Here is a 22,248-nt window from a genome sequence, read left to right on the forward strand (position 1 = left end):
GCAGAACAAATGAACAGAACGATCATGGAGAAGGTTCGATGTATGTTGTCAAATGCCAACTTACCAAAGTCATTTTGGGCTGAAACAACCTTTACTACATGTTTTTTGATCAATCGACTCCATCCGTTGCCATTGAGAAAAAGACTCCATAAGAGATATGGTCTGGTAATCCTGCTGACTATTCTGATTTAAAGATATTTGGTTGTCCTGCATATGCTCATGTTAATAATGGAAAATTGGAACCGAGATCTATTAAATGTGTTTTTCTTGGTTATAAAGCTGATGTAAAATGGTATAAGTTATGGTGTCCTGAAAATATAAAAGTTGTGATTAGAAGAGATGTTGTTTTTGATGAAACTGCTATGCTACCTAACTTATCTCTTAAAGACTCTTCCAATAAAGAAAATCAAAAACAGGTGGAGCATCAGATTAATCCAGAATCTACAACAGAGTCGATTACTAAAACCAGTACAAAAATTCAAAATAAAGTTGCTTCTTCACCACAATACTCTATCGCCAAAAAATAGAACTAGAAGAGAAATTAAACCTCTAAAGAAGTATGCCAAAGCTGATCTAGTTGCTTATGCTTTAAATGTGGCTGAAGATATAGATGCAAACCAAGAGCCATCTAATTATTCTGAGGCGGTTAGTTGTAAAGACTCAGAAAAGTGGATATTTGCTATGCAAGAGGAGATGGAATCACTACACAAAAATAAAACATGGGATTTTGTGAAACTTTCTAAAGGTAAAAATGTTGTTCTTTGTAAATAGGTGTTTAAGAAGAAAGAGGGGACTCCAAGAGTTGAAGAACCCAAATATAAAGTAAGGCTTGTTGCAAAAGGTTACAGTCAAATTCCAGGAATAGACTTCACAGATGTGTTCTCCCTAGTTGTGAAGCATAGTTCGATTTGAGCTTTGCTTGGTATTGTGGCCATGCATGATTTGGAGCTTAAGCAGTTAGATGTAAAAACTACATTTTTGCATGGAGAACTTGAGGAGGATATTTACATGCAACAGCCAGAGGGTTTTATAGTCTCAGAAAAAAAGGACTATGTTTACTTGCTGAAAAAGTCCATTTACTGTTTGAAACAGTCACCAAGATAGTGGTACAAGAGGTTTGATTCCTTTATGACTTCTCATGATTTTAAAAGAAGTAGCTTTGACAGTTGTGTTTACTTTAAGAAAAACAGTGATGGTTCTTTTGTGTATCTACTCCTTTATGTTGATGACATGTTGATAGCAGCAAAAGATAAAGGAGAGATAAGAAAGGTCAAAGTCCAACTAAGTAAAGAATTTGAGATGAAAGATTTGGGACCAACAAAGAAGATACTTGGGATGGGGATTCTCAGAGATAGAAAAGCAAGTAAATTGTATTTAAGTCAGAAGGGGTACATTGAGAAAGTTCTTTACAGATTCAATATGCAGAATGATAAGCCTATTAATCTCCTTTAGCAGCCCATTTTAGACTTTCATCGGCTTTGTCTCCACAATCAGATGATGAGATTCAGTACATGTCACATGTTCCATACTCTAGTGCAGTGGGATCTCTCATGTATGCCATGGTTTGTTCACGCCCAGATTTATCATATGCAGTTAGTGCAGTTAGCAGATACATGGTCAATCTCAGTAAAGAACATTGGAAAGTAGTTTAGTGGGTTTTAATATACTTACGAGGTATTATCGATGTTTGCTTACAGTTTGGAAGAACTAGAGATGGAGTCATTGGGTATGTTGATACTGATTTTGCTGGAGACCTCGATAGAAGAAGATCTCTCACAGGTTATGTCTTTATAATCGGAGGTTGTGTAATCAATTGGAAAACCACTTTGCAAACTACAATTGCTTTGTCTACCACTGAAGCTGAGTACATGGCGATTACTGAGGCTTGTAAATAAGCTATTTGGTTGAAGGGACTCTTTAGTGAACTCAATGAAGACCTTCAAATCAATACATTATTTTGTGACAGTCAGAGTGCCATCTTCCTTACAAAAGATCAAATGTTTCATGAGAGAACAAAACACATTGATGTTCGGTATCATTTTGTTCGTGATATTATTGCTCGTGGTGATATTGTTGTGAGCAAAATTAGTACTCATGAAAATCCTGCAGATATGATGACTAAGTCACTTCTTATAATCAAGTTTAAGCATTGCTTAGACCTGGTTGGTGTCATTGTTGAAGTTAAACCCTTAAGGGGTTTTATGGAAGAGGTGGAGAACTTGTTCGTTGAGAGTTTGCGATGAAGAACTTGTTCGTTGAGAGTTTGCGATGAAGAACTTGTTCATTAAGAATTCGTGTCAAGGTGGAGATTGTTAGAATTAAGTGACCCGAATCCTTATTTAAATCAAATACAGTGGTAAAATAAAATAAAAGTAAAATCCCTATAGAATTATACTTATTTTATTTTATTTTTAGAATAAGGTTTTTTAAACATTATTAAACTCCATCTATTTGATATTGATTAGAATAAGGTGTTTCAATCTTACTACACTCATATTAGAATATGGTTTTACAAACCTATAAATAGATATAGTCTACTCCTCTTATAATCATTCGAATTCGACATAGTAAATTTTCTTTTCATCTGCCCGTGGTTTTCCCCCGAAAGGGTTTCCACGTAAAATCTGTGTGTTCTTTATTTTTATTTCTTTTTTTTGTGATATATTATCATTACCGACATTCTATTTTTACAAATTTATATAGCTAAATTATATATTTGACTTGTATATGCATTACCTTCAAATCACGTTAGCACCATTGAGCTTTTTTGCTAAGCGTGCGGATTTGCTTATTTCCATGAGCAAGTAACATTTAGGTCTAGAGGATACAAGAAGTTCAATAGCATTCAGGACTCACTTTTCTGTTCAGCCAAGTTTATATAGCTTTTTATATGTCTTGTTTAAGTTGGCATGTACCTAGTGCCATAACTCAGTTTTGGAGTCCATTTTGATGTTTTGGTATCTTCTACGCTAAGGGCTTGTAATTGAGGTGTGATTATATGTTTATAATGGTGTATGAAAATGACATTCTATTGATAAGTTGTTATACATGAACTTGATGCAATGTTTATGCCATGATTCAAGTGTTGCTTGTGTGCTATGTAACAACCTGAAAACCTCCTTAGTCGTAAACAATATTTGATAGATTCTTGGTAAAATAAGGTGTAAGTCAAGGCCGTGGGATACCAAAGGAAGTTGAAGAAGTAAGACATAACGTATTAATTTAAGGTAGTGACTAAATTGTAAAAATGTGAAAGTGTTATAGTCTTAGTGTAAATATTTAAAATTTATGGGGTCAAAACATAGATATGGAAAAGTTGAAGGACCAAATGTACAAATACCTCAAATGATGAAAGGACTAAAGGGTAAATAAATTGATAAATAAGGACCATATTGGGAAACAAAAAAAAAGAGGAACTAAATTAAAATTTTACCAAAAGTGAGTAATGGCACAAAAGTGAACATTAAGATATTACAAGGGCAAAATGGTTATATCCCAATCAAGATAATTATCATGATAATAATTGATGAATATTAGGTATTGAAATATAATTGGTGAGATATTTTATTATCTTATTATTTTATTATAAGATATTTTAATATTTTAATTAATTAAATTAAAGGAGATATTTGTCATAAAATCGCACTATTCCATCTTAGTTTCTTGAAATTTTTCAAAGGCATCTAAGAGGAAAAATGAAGTAGAGAACCTAGAAGGTTTGTCTATCATCTTAGAACCAAGAAATGAGAAATTAAAAGTGATGAAAGTTGAAAAGATAGGAATGGAAGTGAGAAAGGAATAAAAAGGGAAGCAAAGAAAAGAAGTTCATGTTAGAAAGAGGTATGTGTTCATTTTAATTTCATTGATATTTCAAGGTATTAAGTTAAAGTATGTAATAAATTGAGTGTTTAATATGTGAAATTAATTAAGTAATAGTGATGGAAAGTATTTTATAAATTGTGATTCATAGATAATAATATAATTTGTGTTATGAGAAGTTATGATAAAACTATACGTTAATGATATGTGATCTTTAAGGACTAAATTGAATAATAATCTAAAGTTTGATGTTATACATAATCAAGTGATATTGTATAACAATTTAATAGTTGATAAGTAAAACTAAGTGTTAAATGTTGATATGGGTGATCTGAATGATAATAAGTAAAATTTTCACTACAACAATTTTGGATAGTAACAATAGTTCAACTTTGAAAATTCACCAAAAATTGTAGAAGATGAGTTAAATGATGAACCAAGTATGAAATTAAATTTTAATGAATCTAGTTTTGTTCAGAAGAAACAATGTAAGCATTGAGATTATATTGAATGAGATATATGCATTTTAGTGAGACAAGGTCAGATGAATTTTTGGATCCCCTGTTCTAACTTGGAAAAATCATTAAAAATTGTAAAAAAAATATTTATGAGATGAACTTTATAATTATAAAAATCTTAATGAGTCTAATTTCAAGGGGAAAAATGACAATGTTATAAGAATTCTGTACAGAAAGATAAATAATATTTAGTGGAGAAGGGTCAGAGCTGCCTAGCAACAGAACAAAAGAATATTTAAAGAAAAACTGGTATTAATCTACTTCGAACTAAATTCTGAAATTTCATTGAGTTTAGTTTCAAAAACAACAAACGGATCTTAGTTTCGATTTCTATAGGCCAAGATAAAAATAATTTAGTGACTGCTACTCAAGTAGACAATCTTGTTAAGAGTACACATGTAATTGGTGAAAGAATAATTAATATTATATATAGGCATGCTATACTAAAAGCCAAAGATTCTCATGTATATACATGTACATATAGGATGTGGAATAGAGAGCAAGAGGAGGAAAATAATAGAATAATTGTAATGTTAAAAAGTTGTTGTAAGTGATGAAATTGCTATTATATAAGAGAAGTTTAAATGAAATTGTTGAGTCATTAAGTGAGTAATTGTTATATGATGAATTAATGAAGTATTAGTTGATAAATTAAAGTATTATCTAGATTTAAATTAATTGGTACATGTGTGGGGTTATGTTGTTTGATCTTAACACGAAAATAAAAAAGTTTTGACTTATTTAGAAAAAGAGGACCCAAGGTCGCGACACTGGCTACAAGATGTCGCGACATGAATAATAAGAGAACCTAGTGTAGCAACACTGGCCTCGTTTTCCTCTACCTTGTTCTCTTTTATCTAAAAGAGTCCCGTATGAACCCCGAATGCAATCAAACTTTAGAGAAAGCCTAGAAATGGTTTATAAAACCTTAAATGATTTTTAAAAAGGTCTAAAAGATGAGAAGAACTTGAATAATAAATTTTGTTCTTGAATAAAGCATTTATCCTGAAATGTAACATTTCTTGCTCGAGTTTAGGTATGAGCTCGGGTAAGGGGTTTTACATGCTAAGTTAGTGAATTTGATGTTTAAAACTGATAATGTTGTGATCATGTTAATAGCTATATGTTTGAATGTGTTTAAATATGCTTAAATGATGTTTAGAACATGCTTTTAGCGTCCCATAATGTTTGGAAATGAAACTGTAATGTTTTGAATCAAACTAGGTGTGTTTTAGGTTCTTTTTGGGTCCTAACAAACTTGTTCGAGTATAAGTGATTAGAAATATCAAAGCAAGTAAGTCAGTAGCAAAGAATGAACAATACTAGCTAGATGTATCAACACGACTAGGTCAGACAAGAGTACTTCCCCTGTTTTAAGTTATTTTGATTCTCGAAGACTCGAACTTGGTCCCAATCATCCTCAGAGACCTATAACTCGTTTAAAAATATTTCTATAGAATTACTATTATACTAATTAAAGCTTAATCCACACCTAAGCCTTCTATGTTCTAAACATTGTAATTTGACCAATTTTTCCTTCTTGAAAATACTCAAAAGAGGAAAGGTGAAGCAAATTGAGTGGGAGACTCACTCTTGTATGGTGCCTGCACCCTAAAATACTAATTTTGAGCTTTCCACAATCAAAGTCAATCCAAAGATGTTCGGAGCTCAAGCTTCCACTTCTGCCTTCGGCACTCCTTCTTCCACCCCTGCCTTTGGCACTCCTTCTTCCACCCCGGCCTTTGGAACTACTCCTTCCACTCCGGCTTTTGGGGCTCCTTCTTCCACACCGGCATTTGGCACTCCGTCTTCGACACCGGCGTTTGTCACTCCTTCTTCGACACCTGCGTTTGGGGCTCCGTCTTCGACACCTGCGTTTGGGGCTCCGTCTTCGACACCGGCGTTTGGAACTCCGTCCTCGACACCGGCTTTTGGAACTCCATCAACGCCGTCTTTCGCTACGGGCTTTGGCGGCTCCTCTCTTTTCTCCACCCCATTCTCTTCTCAAACGCAACAGCAACAGACTTCATTGTTTCAGCAACCACAGCCATCCATCGCGGCACCCTCTAGTGGTTTCGGATTCCAGACTTCGTTATCCGCCACTCCTTTCCCCAATGCTCAATTGACAACTCAAATGGCTCCGGTGGCCCCTCTCCCCTTCTCTCTTGCCGATCGTGACATTCAAGTAATTCTCTCCTTTTAAAGTGTTAAACCCTAACCCTAGGTCGCAGTGATTTGATTCTCGATTTTTTCTGTTCGATTGTTAGGCGATTGTGGATGCTTACAAAGAGGAGGCTGGGAACCCTAAGTATGCTTTCAAGGTCTGTTTTCTCCCAATGCTTAATTCTACTATTAATTGCTTTTTTATTCAAATCAAGAGGAAGAACAATTGTAGATATGTTATCCTGAAGCTACATTGTTTCTGTTTCTTGTTGTTATCTAATTACGAGAAATGCAATATCTGCAATAATCTATTTTGATGATTTTTTTATTCGATCCATGCAACTGATGAAAAAGACCCGAAATCAGGTTTTAGATGCTTTGCGTGTTTTGATATTTAAGTTAATTTTTTATGCAGCATTTGTTGTTTAGTGTAATTGAACCACAGTTCAGGGGAAAGCCAGCTGGTGTATCAGATGTAAGTTTTCCAGCATTTACTTTTGTAATTTCTTACTACTACTCTCTTCCTTTTTATTGAGTTCATGGAATTCTACTTTTACTAAGGTTGAATGATAGTTTACCTTTGTAGATAATGTGGGCAGAAGCTATGGCGAAACTGGAGGGTATGGAGAGTTCTGATCGGGAAAGACTCTGGCCTCAGCTTGTTCAGGGTTTTAAGGATCTTTCACAGCGGTTGAAGGTAATTATTGCTTATATTTGAGGTGTGAAGACAGTTTTCTTCCTTGTTTCTTTTTTTTTTATTGTCTGGAAAATCTTCATAACCATTCTATGGGTATTTATAAGATTTTGATATTGGTAACTGAATGATGCTTATTTTAGAAGGACTTGGTCTTGTCCTGATCTAATTGATTAAAGGGAAGAATCTCATGTGCCATTTTGTGTTTCTGTTTTCAAAATGATGGAAATTTGTTTGTCAGTACATCTGGCTGTTAGAAATGGCATGAAACCTTGAAAAATTCTTGATGAGAATAAAATAAAGAAGATTTTTATGCAAGGCAATTGAAATAGGAGAGCTTTTATTAATCTGGCAGGATAGTGTAGTTAGTATGTTGTTAGTTTTGTTGCAAGTTATTGGAAGGAACGGTGATGAATGTGGTCAAATGTACACATAAATTTTGCACTTCTGAAGATCTATGGGTATGTAAGTGTACAACAAGACTTGGTCTTTCCAGTGATTATGCTTTTTTATTTTTGAGAGTTCTAATTTGGTTGAACTGTTCGACTTTTTTGTTTGCCGATTATTGGCAGCTACAAGATGAAGTCATTGTTTCAGATGCTGAGAGGTTGCGAATGACCCAGAGCAATGTGAAAATGGTATTGTATTATCTGTTAGTTTCCATGCATTACTGTTCGGAGTGTTTTTTTAACATTCTATTTCTTTTGGCAGCTTCAAAGGCATTTTCAAGCTGAAACTCTTCCATGGATCCAGAGAATGAGACAAAAGGAGCAAAGCCTCCAAAGACGGCTCTTAAAGGTTAGACAAATTTTGATTGGTTTTTTTAGCATCTACTAGAAATGATTGACCTGAACCTAGGAGTTGATCAGAAGCTGAATTTTGTTGAGCTGAAGTGGATTCTTCATTTTTCCTTGATGCTATGCCCTCCCCGTACTCCCAAAATTAGTCTAAATAAATAGTGAGGAAAAAGGAAAAGGAAATCTGCTTGATTAAACACTAGTAATTACAACTGCCTTAGGAGTGCGGTCAGGCTGGATACAGAGTAAAATGTTGTATATAGTGGGATTTTTTATGGTTTCCTCAGTAATTTATGCATCTTTTGGTGTTCTTACACTGAATTTTATTGTTCCATGGTGGCCATAAAGATGATGAGAATACTGGAAGCATTAGAAGGTAAGGGTTGCCGTGTGCCTTTAATGAAAGGGGAAGTTGAATTGGCTGAGAAGTTGGCTGCAATAACTAGACAGGCTAGTCTTCCTATCTTCTGATCCACTACTTTTGCATTTCCTATACTATCATCGAGATATTTTACTGACAAAGCAGATGCAATAACAGTTGAAAGGATCTGGAGCCGAACTTTCTAGGAGGGTTCAAAACCTGCTAACCGTATCTCGTGTTCAAGCAAATGCTATTGGTGCTGGAGGTTCTCTTTATCTTCCAGGATCAACTAAAATACATGAGCAGAGTCTTGCCGATATGCAGGAGGTATGACTGAGTAATTTAAGCTTTTCTGTACTTTACATCTTGGGGAAATAAAGGCTACTACAAGTGCATTCACGACATATTATTTTAAAGAATAGTCACCTGTCATTTCCATCAATATTTTCTTTTGCAATGATAATTAGATTCCGCTAACAACAACAATGCATCTTCAACTACTTTTACGGGCTCTGCTGTTTTATGTCCAAGATATTTGCTTGTTGCCATCCTTTAATTGAAATCCTTATTTATGGCTTGAATATGAATGATCTATTTGGGGGGAATAGGTATTACAACAGCAAACAGAGGCCATTGCAAGGCTTGGCAACGTTTTGAAGCGAGATATCAGGGATATGGAGATAATAATGGCTGAAGACACGGATATGACGGAAAATGTGAATTAGACGGCAGATCCCTCTGGTAATTCTTTGAAATAATTTTATTTTATTTTGAAGTTATGTATGTGGATTGGGTGGGAATTTAAAGTTGTCGTTTTAGACGGTTCTCACCAATGCTAAGTGAAGCTATGATCATTAGAGAGTTAGGTGATTATCCTATTGGTATCGGCTGGGCGACCTGAGGCCTACAACCCGAACCTGCCTCAAGGCCAAACTAGATTTAAAATATCGAAGTTTTAAAGCTTGGCCTAGCCTAGAGTTATTTCATTCGACAGTTTTATTTGAGAAATTATTTAAGTTTAAATCTTAAAACAAGACATACTTTAGGTCGCATGGTAAAAATAAGGGTAAAACATGGAAGATACTAAAAAAAAAAAAGTAGAACATGTTAGGGTTTCGATTTCCAGTGTAAATTATTTGACAAATTTTATAAATTTATTGGATAGGGTGAATCTAAAAATAAATTGATCGGATTCGGTGAACATAGAACCTTTTTTTTTTTTTATACCTTTCAAATATAGACGTTGAATCTAATATAAATTCATTTGAAGTGCAAATAAGTTATGAGATTGATGTGGAAAATGAAAAGGGAGCATTTCGGAAATAAATTTATACAATTAAGTTATGCTTGAATCTTAGAATCATGGCTGAAAACAAAAACCCGTGGGCTGCCAAGTAGAAGTGAAGCAGAGGCTTAATTGTACAATGATTGATGGAAGTATGAAAGAGCAGCCTTTCTCGTGGCCTTGCTTTCTCACGAGCAGTCTTAACGAAATTCATGGGAATAGGTTCTTAATGCTGGAGCTGAATCAATGTTTATTTAAAACTGTGTTTTTGTATTGCTTTCTTCAGGTCAAATCAACTTGATCGAACTGCACAACTAAACAAACAAATATGATCAATAAATGGTTTTAAAAGAGTTTTAAATAATTTATTAAATGAGTATAAACGAACTTGCGAATTAATAAAACAAATGAAATTTTAGAGTTGACCAAGCTGTGCTTGGCTTTGGACTCACAAAGGCATGTGGTTCTAACGCTTTCCAAAAGAAGTTTTTATTGAGTAGTGGTGGAGTGGGGAAAATGGGCAAAGTGCCGAGGATGATAAACCTGACTGGGTTATTGAGAAGAAAAGAGATAGATTAGACCAGAGAAAGAGGAGGAAATTTCGATTAAATTCATCACATTAAATATGAGAGAAGAGAGCTTCTTTTGTAATTTCTAAAGCTGAAACAACCGACTAACTCTTTAGCTGCTCATTGCTCCCCAAATTTGTTAACACTTGAAACAGTTAAAGACTTAATGCCATCCAAACTTCATTTTATGGTTAAAAAACATGTTTATATTAATATAACTGTTGTTACCATTTAAAAGTAAAATTAAATGTCGACTTCCCCTGGTTGAGGTTCCTATGTTAGACATCTTCAAGTATCTGGATTTTAAATTTGATAATATTATCCTCTCCCCCATGTTGTAAATTGTTGAATATAAAATGGCTTCTCTGTCATTTGAACTTTCTAACCTTCTATTCATATAACCTGGAGAGCTTCAACTCAAACTCTACTTCTTTGTTTTCTTTTGTTAACTAAATCAAATTTCCTTGAAGTGGCAGTGTGCAGCACTAGTTCTCAGACCGCCTTTTCTATTGAGAGGGAGAGGATAGCATTCCTTGATTTCAGAGATGGTCTAAAAGATCGCTCAGCCTGGCTTTCTTCTTGGTTGGAAAGGATTGCTGTAAGTGGACGGGCGTAAGCTGCAGCAATACGACGGGCGATGTTAAAAGGAAATTATTTTTTACACTGCTGGAGTTCTTACTAATCATTACATAATTTAAATAAATAAAGGGAAAATATTTATTACAGTACTATTGGAATTTTTAGACTCACAGGATTAAGGGATTGATAGGTGTCTTATAGGAGCATAGTAAATTATTTTTAAAAAAATATTTAAAAAAGAAGACACCTGTCAATTTTTTAAATTCGCTTGTGAAATAAAAAATACATTGTTAGCGTACTAAATGCTAACCCATAAATAAAATTATGTTAAAAATTTTAAAATATGTAGTATTCTTGATTTTTCAAATTACAAATTTAGATTTTCCCAAAAATCTTTCAGATCGTACCATTTGAGCCTTTTTTTATGCTTTTCTTGGAGGTTTAGAGCAGGGATTTAAATTGCGGTCGCGGTCGCGTCGCGGTCATCGCGGTCGCAGACATAACGGACACTATTGCGGTCACTGCGGGTATCGCGGTCGTGAAATTTTTTAAAATTCGCACAACTTATTGTAAAACATAGTAATTATAATTATAATTATATAAAGTCACTTTTAATGATTTTTAGAGTGTTTTCTAACACTTATGAACCTTTATTAATATGATATGAGAACACAACTTTTATAATCATTAATTATTCTTACATTTATTTACGAATTTTCTAAGAATGTTATATTAACTAATAACAAAGTAAAAAAGAAGAAGGAAATATTAAATATTTATCATATTTAATAAGTTTGAAAGTTTTTATAGATAAAAGAATTGAAAATTCATACTTAAGAGATGTCTTCAATATTTCTTGACAGCTTTAAAGATGGTGAAGATATAAACATTCTATGCTGCAAAAGGAAAAAATGAATAGATAAATGTATAGATACTCATTAATTATTCCTATTTCCTACCACTTATTCTCACTCTCATTCTACTTTCATATATAATTTAACATGCTTCAATTCTTGATTATCTTTTCATAAAATATACTCCATTCAGTTATCTAAAGATATATATTATTTTAAATGTTTTAATATCATCAAAATTAAGAACAATAACAAAAGTTTTCTTTAAAAAAACATACCTTACAAATAATGATAGTGGTACGATTTAGTTTTCACCAATTAGTGGAATGACGAGGAAGATCAAATCCTTCACCTTCATTTTGGGAGCGTTCTTGACTTGATTCTCTTGGCCTTTGTCCAAAAATATATCCAAAAAAAGTAACATTTTCACATTGGTTTTCATATAATTGATATGGAGGATATATTTGAGGAGGAGGATACATGGGAGGTGGAGGTAGGTTATACATTGGTGGAGGAGGATGCATTTAAGGCTGGTATGGCACACCATAATTAGGAAATAGTGGATAATAACCATATGGTTGTGGATAATCATGTGAAGGTTGAAAATATGAAGGTTGTTCTGGTGGATAAAAACCTTGAGTGCTAGTAGATGAATCACTATACCCAAGGTTACTAGAACTCGATCTCCTACCAGATGAAGAGCCTATAGAAGTATGCTTCTTGCCTTTTCCCTTTGATGGAGCTCTAGGTTCACTTCTATCTCTCCTAGGTTCAGGAAACATATTTCCATCAAACTCTGATCTGTCACGAAAATGTCCACTAGTGGTACCAACCCCATATTCTCCTCCATACTAACTAGAAGACCTAATTTCACCTCTATCACCACTATATCCATCATCCTCATCAATTGGACTTAAACCACCACCATCGGGTCCATCGTCACTCTGACTTAGAGTTGAACTAGAACTTGAATGAGACAAAATTTGTTGTTGAGATTGATCAACATCTATTTCATCATCAGAGGTATCCACAGGCAACACACCGACATTTTCACCATCTAACAATGGATTCTCTTTCTCATGAAGCCATTCTGATAGTGGATCAACATCTTCAAAGATATGATCAAGGCTGATAGGATTAAAACTAGCATTTATATCATCAGTGCTCATTCTTTTTTGATGCATTAGCTGAAGCCTCATATTATAATAGGTAAACACTAGTTTTTCAAGTTTTTTTATACTTTAACCTATTTCTTGCCTTGGTTTGAATATAACTAAATGTGCTCCAATTTCGTTCGCAATTTGATGCTGAAGTTGTTTGACTAAGCACTTTAATTGCTAATTTTTGTAGTTCGGGAACACATGTGCCGTATATTATCCACCACTCAGCTGCATAATATTATTTAAATTTCAAAATAACTTCAAAATGTACAATATAATTAAATAATATAAATTAAATTAAATAATTTAATTAACTATTTACCCGGATTCATTTGCTTCCAAGCTCTTTGTGCTTGTGGAGTACCGAATGTCTCATGTTTATCTCTAAATAGTAACAACTGCATAAATAAAAGATAGAGTAAAAATAAAAATAAAAATTCTATTTCAAATTATGTAACTAAGTTACAAATAATAGTACTTGAATCTAACCTGATTAACCATTCTGACTTGAGTATCAAGAGAAGGTTCTAATCTTTCAATTACTGATTGTGTACCTTTTAATGTTTCAATTGCTCGTTTAGCTCTATCAACAGCCTCATAAATAAAGCCTATTGTTGGTTTTTCATCGCTATCCACAAGTCTCAATACTTTTACTAGAGGCTCGTAAACTTTTATGAGGTCATTGGCTTTTTTCTAAAAATCTTTTCCAAAAACAATTTTTTTGGCTTCATAAGCAGGCCCTGACTTTTGCTGTCCCCATTTTGATTCTTTAAATTCCTATATATTCATAAGAAAATTTTTAAAATAATATAATTTAAATTATTTGGAACTAATAAAATCATTAAAGGTTGCTATATTTAAGTGGTCAAATGAAAATATGCTTATGTTCATGAAAATGTGGTAAGATTCAAAGGGGTATTTTCTTATAAAATGGTTTATCATGTGATTGACCCCAAATCAGTTATATACATAAAAGCAGTAACTCGTGTATTGATGATGGTGATTAGGCTTATGTCAAGCTTGAGATTATGGTTGATGTTTATGCTCATGTCTGGTATTATACAAATGAAACGGGTAAGAAAAGAGAATGAAACAGTAAGTACATAAATGGGATGTATTATAATGTTATAAAAGGTTTAATGTGATAAATGATGTATTTATATGTGAGAAAATTGCTTATGTAATGTATGAATCTACTTATGTCATGGATAAATACACTGAATTGGGAATTAATAATGTTGTTCAGACTTATGATAAGCATTGGAGACGGGATTGAAAGTAAGTAAATAGAAAGATATATAATCTTATAAAAAGGTTGGTGATTATATATTATGTCTCATGAAATCCTATCATGTTATGAATGGTCAGTGAATATGTGACATTAATGAACTTATTCATTTGTGAGTTGATATTTATGGTTTGATATATCTTGAGATATTGATATAGGTTTATATTTAACCTATAAATTTTATTATTGAAATGGAATTTTTTTATGCTTAAAGTTTATATGAGCTTACTAAGTATTCATTGCTTACGTAGTTATTTTCCTTTACTTTACAGAATATTGGATGCTCGATCAGGTTGGAAGTTAGTCGGAGATCCATCACACTATCCATCAGCTATATCGGTAGATTTTGATGAGTTTGAGTCATGGTTATAATGGCATGTATAGGTGTCTTTGTTTGATGAAATTAGCCATTATGCTTGGTTTGTATATATGCTATTTTGGGTGATGAAATGGTTGATATGATATCATGTATATTTGGCCTTATAATGGTTGTTATTTTGGTGTTGTGCGATTAAATGATGGAAGTTGGTATGGTAGTTAAAATATGTATGTCATGGGTTGTTCTTGTTATGCTAAAATGTGTATTTGAAATGTTGGTTGGTATTTAATGAGATGGTATATCAAGTTGTTAATGGCTAGTTTTGGTAGCCTTGAATGTATTTGGCATTTGGTAAATTTATTAAGATAGATGATATATGTGGAAATGGTCATAATGATATTTGTTGTGCATGGGATTGGTATGTGAACATTATGGTAAATGTAGTATTTATGTTGTGCAATTGGTTGATTGAATTATGGAGGAATTTAGTAGATGTTTAATCAAGTTTGATTGTTGAAATTGAGGTGCCATTTTGGCATATTGGTTGAATGGTTAGATACTATGATATTTTAGTGAATATGCATATGTTAAGTGTGTTTTGAATGCATGAATATAGGTACATTTGAGTTGTGTAAGTGGCTAAACTTTGGGTGAGAAAAATGGCTTGGAAATGACCTATTTTTCGTCCACACGGCCAATGACACGAGCGCGTGTCTTAGTCGTGTCTGACACACGGCCTTGCGACACGGCCATGTGTCATTTGTAGCTTACTAAAGGTTGCAAGTCAGGTTGTTATACGGCCTAGCACACAGGTTGGCACACGGACGTGTGAGGCCATTTCGAGGGGTACACGGCCTAGTACATGGGCATGTGGCTTGGTCATGTGACCCAAGTCAGAAAGTTACACGGGCACGAACATAGGGTGGGATATGGCTGTGTGTCACTACTTCGAATGTCCACACGGCCTGAGTCACGGGCGTGTGTCACAGTCGTGTAAGTCATACGGCCATGTGACCCCTACAGTTTGAAAATTTTCATCTTTTCCCGAAAAATTCTATATGTTCCCGATTTAGTCTTGATTTGTTTATAATATGTTTTTAGGGCCTCGAGGGCTCGTATAGGGGACAATATGTATGTTATCAATAGAGTTTGCTATGATTGATGTTGTGAAATATATGATTTAAAATTTTTGATTGTTTTGAAATGAAATCACAAGTAATGCTCTGTAACCCTATTCCGACGACGGATACGGGTTAGGAGTGTTACAAGAGACTTGCATAAAAACCTTGGCTATGGTAGAGTGAGCGTTCGATTGAATTGAGTAAAAAAATTCGAGTTAACCGAGTTGACAAGTCCTATTTTATTATCCTAACTCGATTTGAATTTTTTCGAATCGAATTGAGTGAAATAAAATTTGAGTTGAACTGAATCGAGTGAAATTAAAAAAAATAAACATGTCAAATTAAATTTGAAACTATATATATTTGAAAACTTTTTAAAAGCAAAATAGTAAAAAAAAATTTAGTATGAAAAACTTGAAACATTAATTAACGTATTTAGGTCTCCAAAATTATTATTTTAGAAAAATTTTAAAAATTTAACTTTCTTTATATATTCTTTAGATTTTTTTTAAATATTAAAATTTTAAAATTTTAAAATTTTAAAAAATATAAATTTTGGAATTTTTATAAATATTTTAAATATTTTAAAATTATTTTGAATTTTTTTTAAATTTTTGTTGAGAGATAGACCAGTTTTCTCATTTTTAAAATTGGCAGGGATCAAAGGGGTATTTACACCAATCTGTTGTTCGAATTATTCAAGTTATTCGAATTGTAAAATTCAACTCGACTCGAATTTGAAACTTGAATTACTTATTCTAGTTGACTCAAATAACTCAATTCGATTAACTCAAAATTTAATATATATTTTTTTTATTTTTTTCAAATTAAATCGAGTTTTACCCATCCCTACCAAGAAAAAGAAATCCATAGAAGCGAGTTACAATGAGTTATTGTCATTTCTTTCAGATTCAACAACATGCAATACCTGCATAGGTATGTCTTCCACCCAGTATCGATTAATAGATATTATTATTAGTTAAGTTTAATTTTTATTTAAATACCATTTATATTTAGATTTTGTAATTATTAAATTTTATTTTTACCAAGTTAATATTTATATACTATTTCATATTAAATCGCGTCTTTTTGACACACTAGTTTAAATATATTTTATGTCAAATTTGAATAAGCATTTAATGTTTAAATTGATTATTATATGGACAAAAGAACTTGATTGATACAATACTAATACTACGAAGAATCAATATTTTAAAGCTTAGAATATGTTTGGGTGAGGGATTTGTAGGAGCGATTTGATTTGTATCAATTTTCAAATTTCTAAAAATAAATTTACTTATTTAGATAAATATATTGAAGAATTTTAGACTTGTGAGTAAATTAAAGAGGGGATTTCAAATTCTTTTTTCAAATTCCACCTAAAGAGGTAGTTTTTCAAAAATTCCTCATATTTTTATTTGATTTAATACAAATGGTTCCACTATAAGATAAAAACTTAATTTAGAAATCATTTTTATTTAATTCTAATATATATTTGATAATTTTTATTTTATTAAAATTATTTATAATTTTTTACTAAAATGATATTGGTGTTAAATATTTTTTATATTATTTTATTTATTTTAATATAACTATTCTTCTTTTATAATTATTTTTGAATTTGTAAAATTCTAGTAACATAAATTTTCCTAAATAAATTATTTATCCAAACAAAATAATTACAAATGTTAGCATTTTATATTGATGGAATTTTAAAATGGCATTTTAAAAATCTCAAAATTTTTAAAAAGTTTAATCTAAACACACTCTTAAGGACTAATTTGAAATCTGTGTGGTAGATTGAGGACATTTGGTGAATTACTCCCAACATTTATATCTATTCTCTACTATAATAAAGTTCATCATGTAATTGGTGTGGTCCATCAACCAGGTTCCAACCCAGTTACGAAATAACAAAAACTTTTTTTTACAAAGTACATTAACAAAAAAATGACACATGAAGAGATATGAATCAACGATATTATGAATATTAAATCTTTAATTTTACAATTTCAACGAAGGAACCATTTAACTTGTGACATCAATTCAATCAAAAATATTATTAATATTAGATTTTATCACACCCATTATGTGGGTGAACGAAAAATACTTTATATTAAAAAATATATTCATAAAAATATTTTAATAAACGATTATTTGTGTCGTGGCAAATTTTTTTTTATATGGATTTGTTAGTCTTGTGTTTGATTTTCAAATAATATTTTTTGGTTGTTTTATTTTAAGATTAAATACAAATATGAAAAGATGAAAATGACTTTATAATAATATTAATTATCCTTTAAAGTAAGGGTATTTTAGTAATTTCAAAATCGAGTTGGTATATATAGTAAGTATAAATATACAATTGATGGAGGTAATGAAGTGAGTATAGTAAAATTAAAAAAATATATAAAAAATTAGGTCCAATTGAGCCCTCATTGACAAAAAAAAAACAATTTGTCCATTTCGTTAACAGAAATCGTTAGTTGACCAGTTTGACCGTTAACCATGCTGACGTGGCTGATTGAATCCACCAAAAGCTACCACGTGGCAATATGATGATGTGGCATGCTGATGTCAACAAAAAAAATAGAAATAATTAAAGAAAATTTAAAATGTGCATATAGAGTGAATATAAACAAATTGCTCCAGATTTATTTAAATCTAGACAACCATTTGTTCAAATGAAAATACCTCTATAATAATATTAGTTATCCTTTAAGATAAGGGTATTTTAATAAATTCATGATTGAATTAGTGTCAAGTTGACTTGTAAACACCAACTCAGTCAATCCCTTTATATATAGTAAGTATAAATATACAATTGATGGAGGTATTGAAGTGAACATATTAAAATTAAAATGTATAAAAAAATTAGGCCCAATTGAGTCCTTATGAAAAAAATGCACTCAATTGAGCCCTCATTTACCTAAAAAGAATCATCTCACCCCCTTTTGTTAACGAAAATAATTAGTTGACCGGTTTGTCCATTAACCATGCTGACGTGGTTGAAGAAAGCCACCAAAAGCTGTCACATAATAGTATGCTGACATGACATGCTGACATTAGCAAAAAATATTTTAATTTTTTTAAAATAATTAAAATATATATAGAGTGAATCTGGACAAATGACTCCAGATTCATTTGAATATGGACAACCATTAGTCCAGGTTTATTTTGGACTAGCGCAAAATTAAAAAACTCCAAAAATTATATAAAAATATAATATTAATTATTAAAAATTTTCTAAAAAGTATATAAAAATTTCAAATATGCAATTCTTAATTTAATTCAATTTTATAATTATATAATTTTATAACTAATATATACACTAAAATAAATAATAATTCTTTGGTGTTTTTCTACACGCTTAAAGTTTATATATTAGATTTTTTTCATAATTATTAATATATATTTTTATAATTATTAACTTTTTTAGTTTTTAACAAATCCAAAATGGATTTAGACAAAAATTTGTCCAGAGTCCTTTTATATGTACTTTTTAATTTAAAAAATATTTTTTGCTGATGCCAGTGTGCCACGTCAATATACTACCATATGACAATTTTTGGTGGCTTTCGTCAGCTACGCTAGCATGGTTCACAGTCAAAACGGTAAAATAACAGTTTTTGTTAACAGAAGGGGACAATTGATTAATTGGGTGCACTTTTTTCATAATGGCTCAATTGATTTTTTGATTTTCTACTAAAGGTTTTTTCACCCTTAAATTAAAATTTTAAAATAAAACTTGAGTAGTAAATTTAAGATTTTACTAATGTAATTGGTATGAGTTCAAATCACACCATAAGCATTTTTTTAATAAAATGACTAGAGTAAAGCAAATATCTTGACCTTAGTTTCATGAATCTGAGTAAGGCAAATAATTGGGTTGAGGCTGTTAACATGCTTCCTTCCCTGACGACGTTGGACTTGTCGTGGTGTGAACTACAGGATTTCGCGGAGTCTTTGACAATAAACTTTACTTCACTTTCAGTGCTTGATCTTTCTTACAATAATTTCAACACTGCCATACCTTGTTGGTTATTTAATATAACTACTCTTCAACGTGTTAACCTCCAGAGATCTGAAATTAAAGGTTCCCTACCCGAGGTTTCAAGGGGAAGCTTGTGTAATCTTCGTACCTTGGATCTATCATTAAATGCGATTAATGGTAAAATAAAGGGTTTCATAGATGCTTTGGGTGGTTGCGGCAATAATACCTTAGATTATTTAGATTTGAGTTCCAATAATCTCCAAGGAAAGTTGCCTGATTCCTTGGGAAATCTCAAGTATTTAAGCATTCTTCGACTTGCCCAAAACTCATTCTCGGGTTCACTTCCAAGGTCTATAGGAAACTTGTCCAATTTGGTTATGTTGGACCTATCTTTCAATTTCATGAACGGGGCAGTTGTAGAAAGTATTGGACAACTGACGAGGATAGCCACTCTTAATCTTTATGGAAACACATGGGAAGGGACCATCACCGAGAACCATTTTCGGAACCTCTCGAGATTATCCATTTTTGCTTTGTCATCCATAGGCAAATCCGTGGTCTTCAACTTGAATCCAGATTGGGTTCCTTCTTTCAGTCTATATGAAATCGCTATCAGTAATTGCCAATTAGGTCCTAGGTTTCCAACATGGCTCAGAACTCAAGTCGATGCTTTTGAAATCATACTGTCTGGTGCTGGGATTTCAGACATCATACCTGTTTGGTTTTGGAACCTAACTTCTAGACTTTGGTGGGTGGATCTTGCGGATAAGCAGTTCAGGGGAAAACTTCCCGGTTCAGTTAGCTTTGAATTTGATAATATTACTGGAGCATGGGTAGATTTAGGATTTAATCGCTTGGAAGGTTCAATCCCTTTATGGCCAAACGTTAGACATCTTTCTTTGAGGAACAATCTTTTCTCTGGACCAATTCCCTCAAACATAGGCTAAAGGATGTCCAAAGTGAGAGATTTGGATTGTAAAAGGTCAATTTAGCCCAGGCTCATAAAAAATAATAAACCCAAAATAATAAAATAAAGTCTAAAATTATATTATTTGGCCCGATCGGGATGGCCTATTACTTGAAAAAGTTGAAAGTCTATCTACAAGCTTGATGTATATGGAAACATAATCTTCAAGGATATGCAATTTTAGATATGATATGTAATCTTAGATATAAAATGCAATCTTAGAAGATATGATTTTGTAATCTTAGAGATTTAATTTGTAGATACCTTTTAATCTTAGCCGTTGATGTAATTAATCTGTACCGTTAGATTTGGGGAGACTCAACTATAAATAGATGCCTCTCCCTTCATTGTAAAGGACGGAAGTGAGGAGTAATAATAATTCTTAAGAGTATTTACTCAAATTTCTCTCTCTCTTGCGTTCTTATTTTGTTGATTTGTGTATAATTTATTTATTGATTTGTATATTGTTGATTTCAAATCTCTTTTTCCCTTATTATTCATTTTCAAATTCATTATTTTAAAATTTGTTTACATTTTATTTGGCCTTATATTTTTTTTATTTTATACTCTTTGTTTTAAATTCATTGGTCTTTGATTACTGATGTTATTTAATCCTCTATTTGTTATTTTAGTTTTTTTTATTAAATTAATTATTTTAATATTATTAATACTATTATGTGGCATCATTAATCTTGTATCATTATTATTTATTATTATTTTTTTATTTTTTATTCATGCGCACGCATCGTTTATATGTAATATATATTGTTTTATATATAGTATACGTATGCTTATATATATATTTTATACATATGTTTTTATTTTTATTTTACTCCCTAACTTTTATATACATATATATACTTTTATATTTAGTTTCAATTTGTTTTACTTTTGTATATATGTACATGTATGTATTTATATATTTTTCTAATGAATATTTATATATATACGCACATGTCTATGTTTTTTATTTGCTTAAATACAAACTTATATTTTCAACACATATGTTATAATATATATATGTATATTTTTATATTTTTCTTTATTTTCATAAATGCATTATATACATTTTGTTATAAATTCTATAGTCCAAAATTTTATATGTAAACCCATGTGTATGTCTTTTATTCTTTATAATTTCATGTATATATTTTGTACCTTTTTTTCTCTTTATATTTTTTGTTTATTTCCTTCATTTGCTTATTGATTTATGTTTTCATTTATATTTTGTTCATTTGATACTTTACATGTCATTTTTTTTATGTACATTAATTTCGTTTATTTCTATGCCATTGTTGTATTTATTATTGTATTTTTACACTTAATGTAGCATTACATCATTTTTGAACTCGATTTTAAAATTTTCAAAATTGAGATAATACTCGTATTTAGGATTTTCAAGGAAATTGAGCCATAATGTATTTGGTTTCAATTTTCTTCGTTAAATCTAACAATCGAGAATTGCTCATTAATCAAAAAATAAAATGAAAAGCTTGTTGCTGGGAATTTAATATGTTGTATCCTAACGTATTGGATGTGACGTATTAATTTCTTGAGACAAAGATTTTTAAAAAAAATAATAATAACAAAGGAAATATTCCAAGTTTAGGATTTTGAGAAATTGTGCCCTAACGTATTGGGCCACGATTTCTTTATAAATCTTAAACAAATGAATATTCTTTTAAATTTTATTACACGAGTATTTTGGACTAATTCATTTTTGAGGAATTAGAATGTCGTGCCCTAACGCATTGGGTGTG

At 31.5% G+C, this 22,248-nt stretch overlaps 2 protein-coding genes across 5 annotated transcripts; both read left to right on the forward strand.

Annotated features, from left to right (window-relative positions):
* The first annotated feature begins 5,847 nt into the window (after positions 1-5,847).
* LOC107909833 (nuclear pore complex protein NUP54) lies at positions 5,848-10,931 on the forward strand. Of its 4 annotated transcripts, none has more exons than XM_016837512.2 (10): positions 5,848-6,522; positions 6,605-6,658; positions 6,916-6,975; positions 7,087-7,197; positions 7,767-7,832; positions 7,906-7,992; positions 8,340-8,441; positions 8,530-8,679; positions 8,961-9,093; positions 10,677-10,931. In XM_016837512.2, exons 1-9 carry the CDS (start codon positions 5,995-5,997, stop codon positions 9,075-9,077), a joined length of 1,275 nt encoding a protein of 424 aa, XP_016693001.1. In that variant the 5' UTR covers positions 5,848-5,994; the 3' UTR covers positions 9,078-9,093; positions 10,677-10,931. The 4 variants fall into 4 exon arrangements, with proteins under 4 accessions (XP_016693001.1, XP_016693000.1, XP_016693002.1 ...); XM_016837511.2 differs by having other exon boundaries at positions 10,683-10,931; XM_016837513.2 differs by lacking the exon at positions 10,677-10,931 and adding an exon at positions 9,711-10,620.
* An 8,457-nt stretch (positions 10,932-19,388) lies between these two features.
* Positions 19,389-20,468, forward strand: LOC107907901 (receptor-like protein EIX2). The gene has a single exon (XM_016835205.1). The coding sequence runs from the start codon at positions 19,389-19,391 to the stop codon at positions 20,466-20,468; it is 1,080 nt and encodes a 359-aa protein (XP_016690694.1).
* Positions 20,469-22,248: the final 1,780 nt, after the last annotated feature.

Source organism: Gossypium hirsutum, chromosome D02 (assembly GCF_007990345.1).
Source record: "Gossypium hirsutum isolate 1008001.06 chromosome D02, Gossypium_hirsutum_v2.1, whole genome shotgun sequence".
NCBI lineage: Eukaryota > Viridiplantae > Streptophyta > Magnoliopsida > Malvales > Malvaceae > Gossypium > Gossypium hirsutum.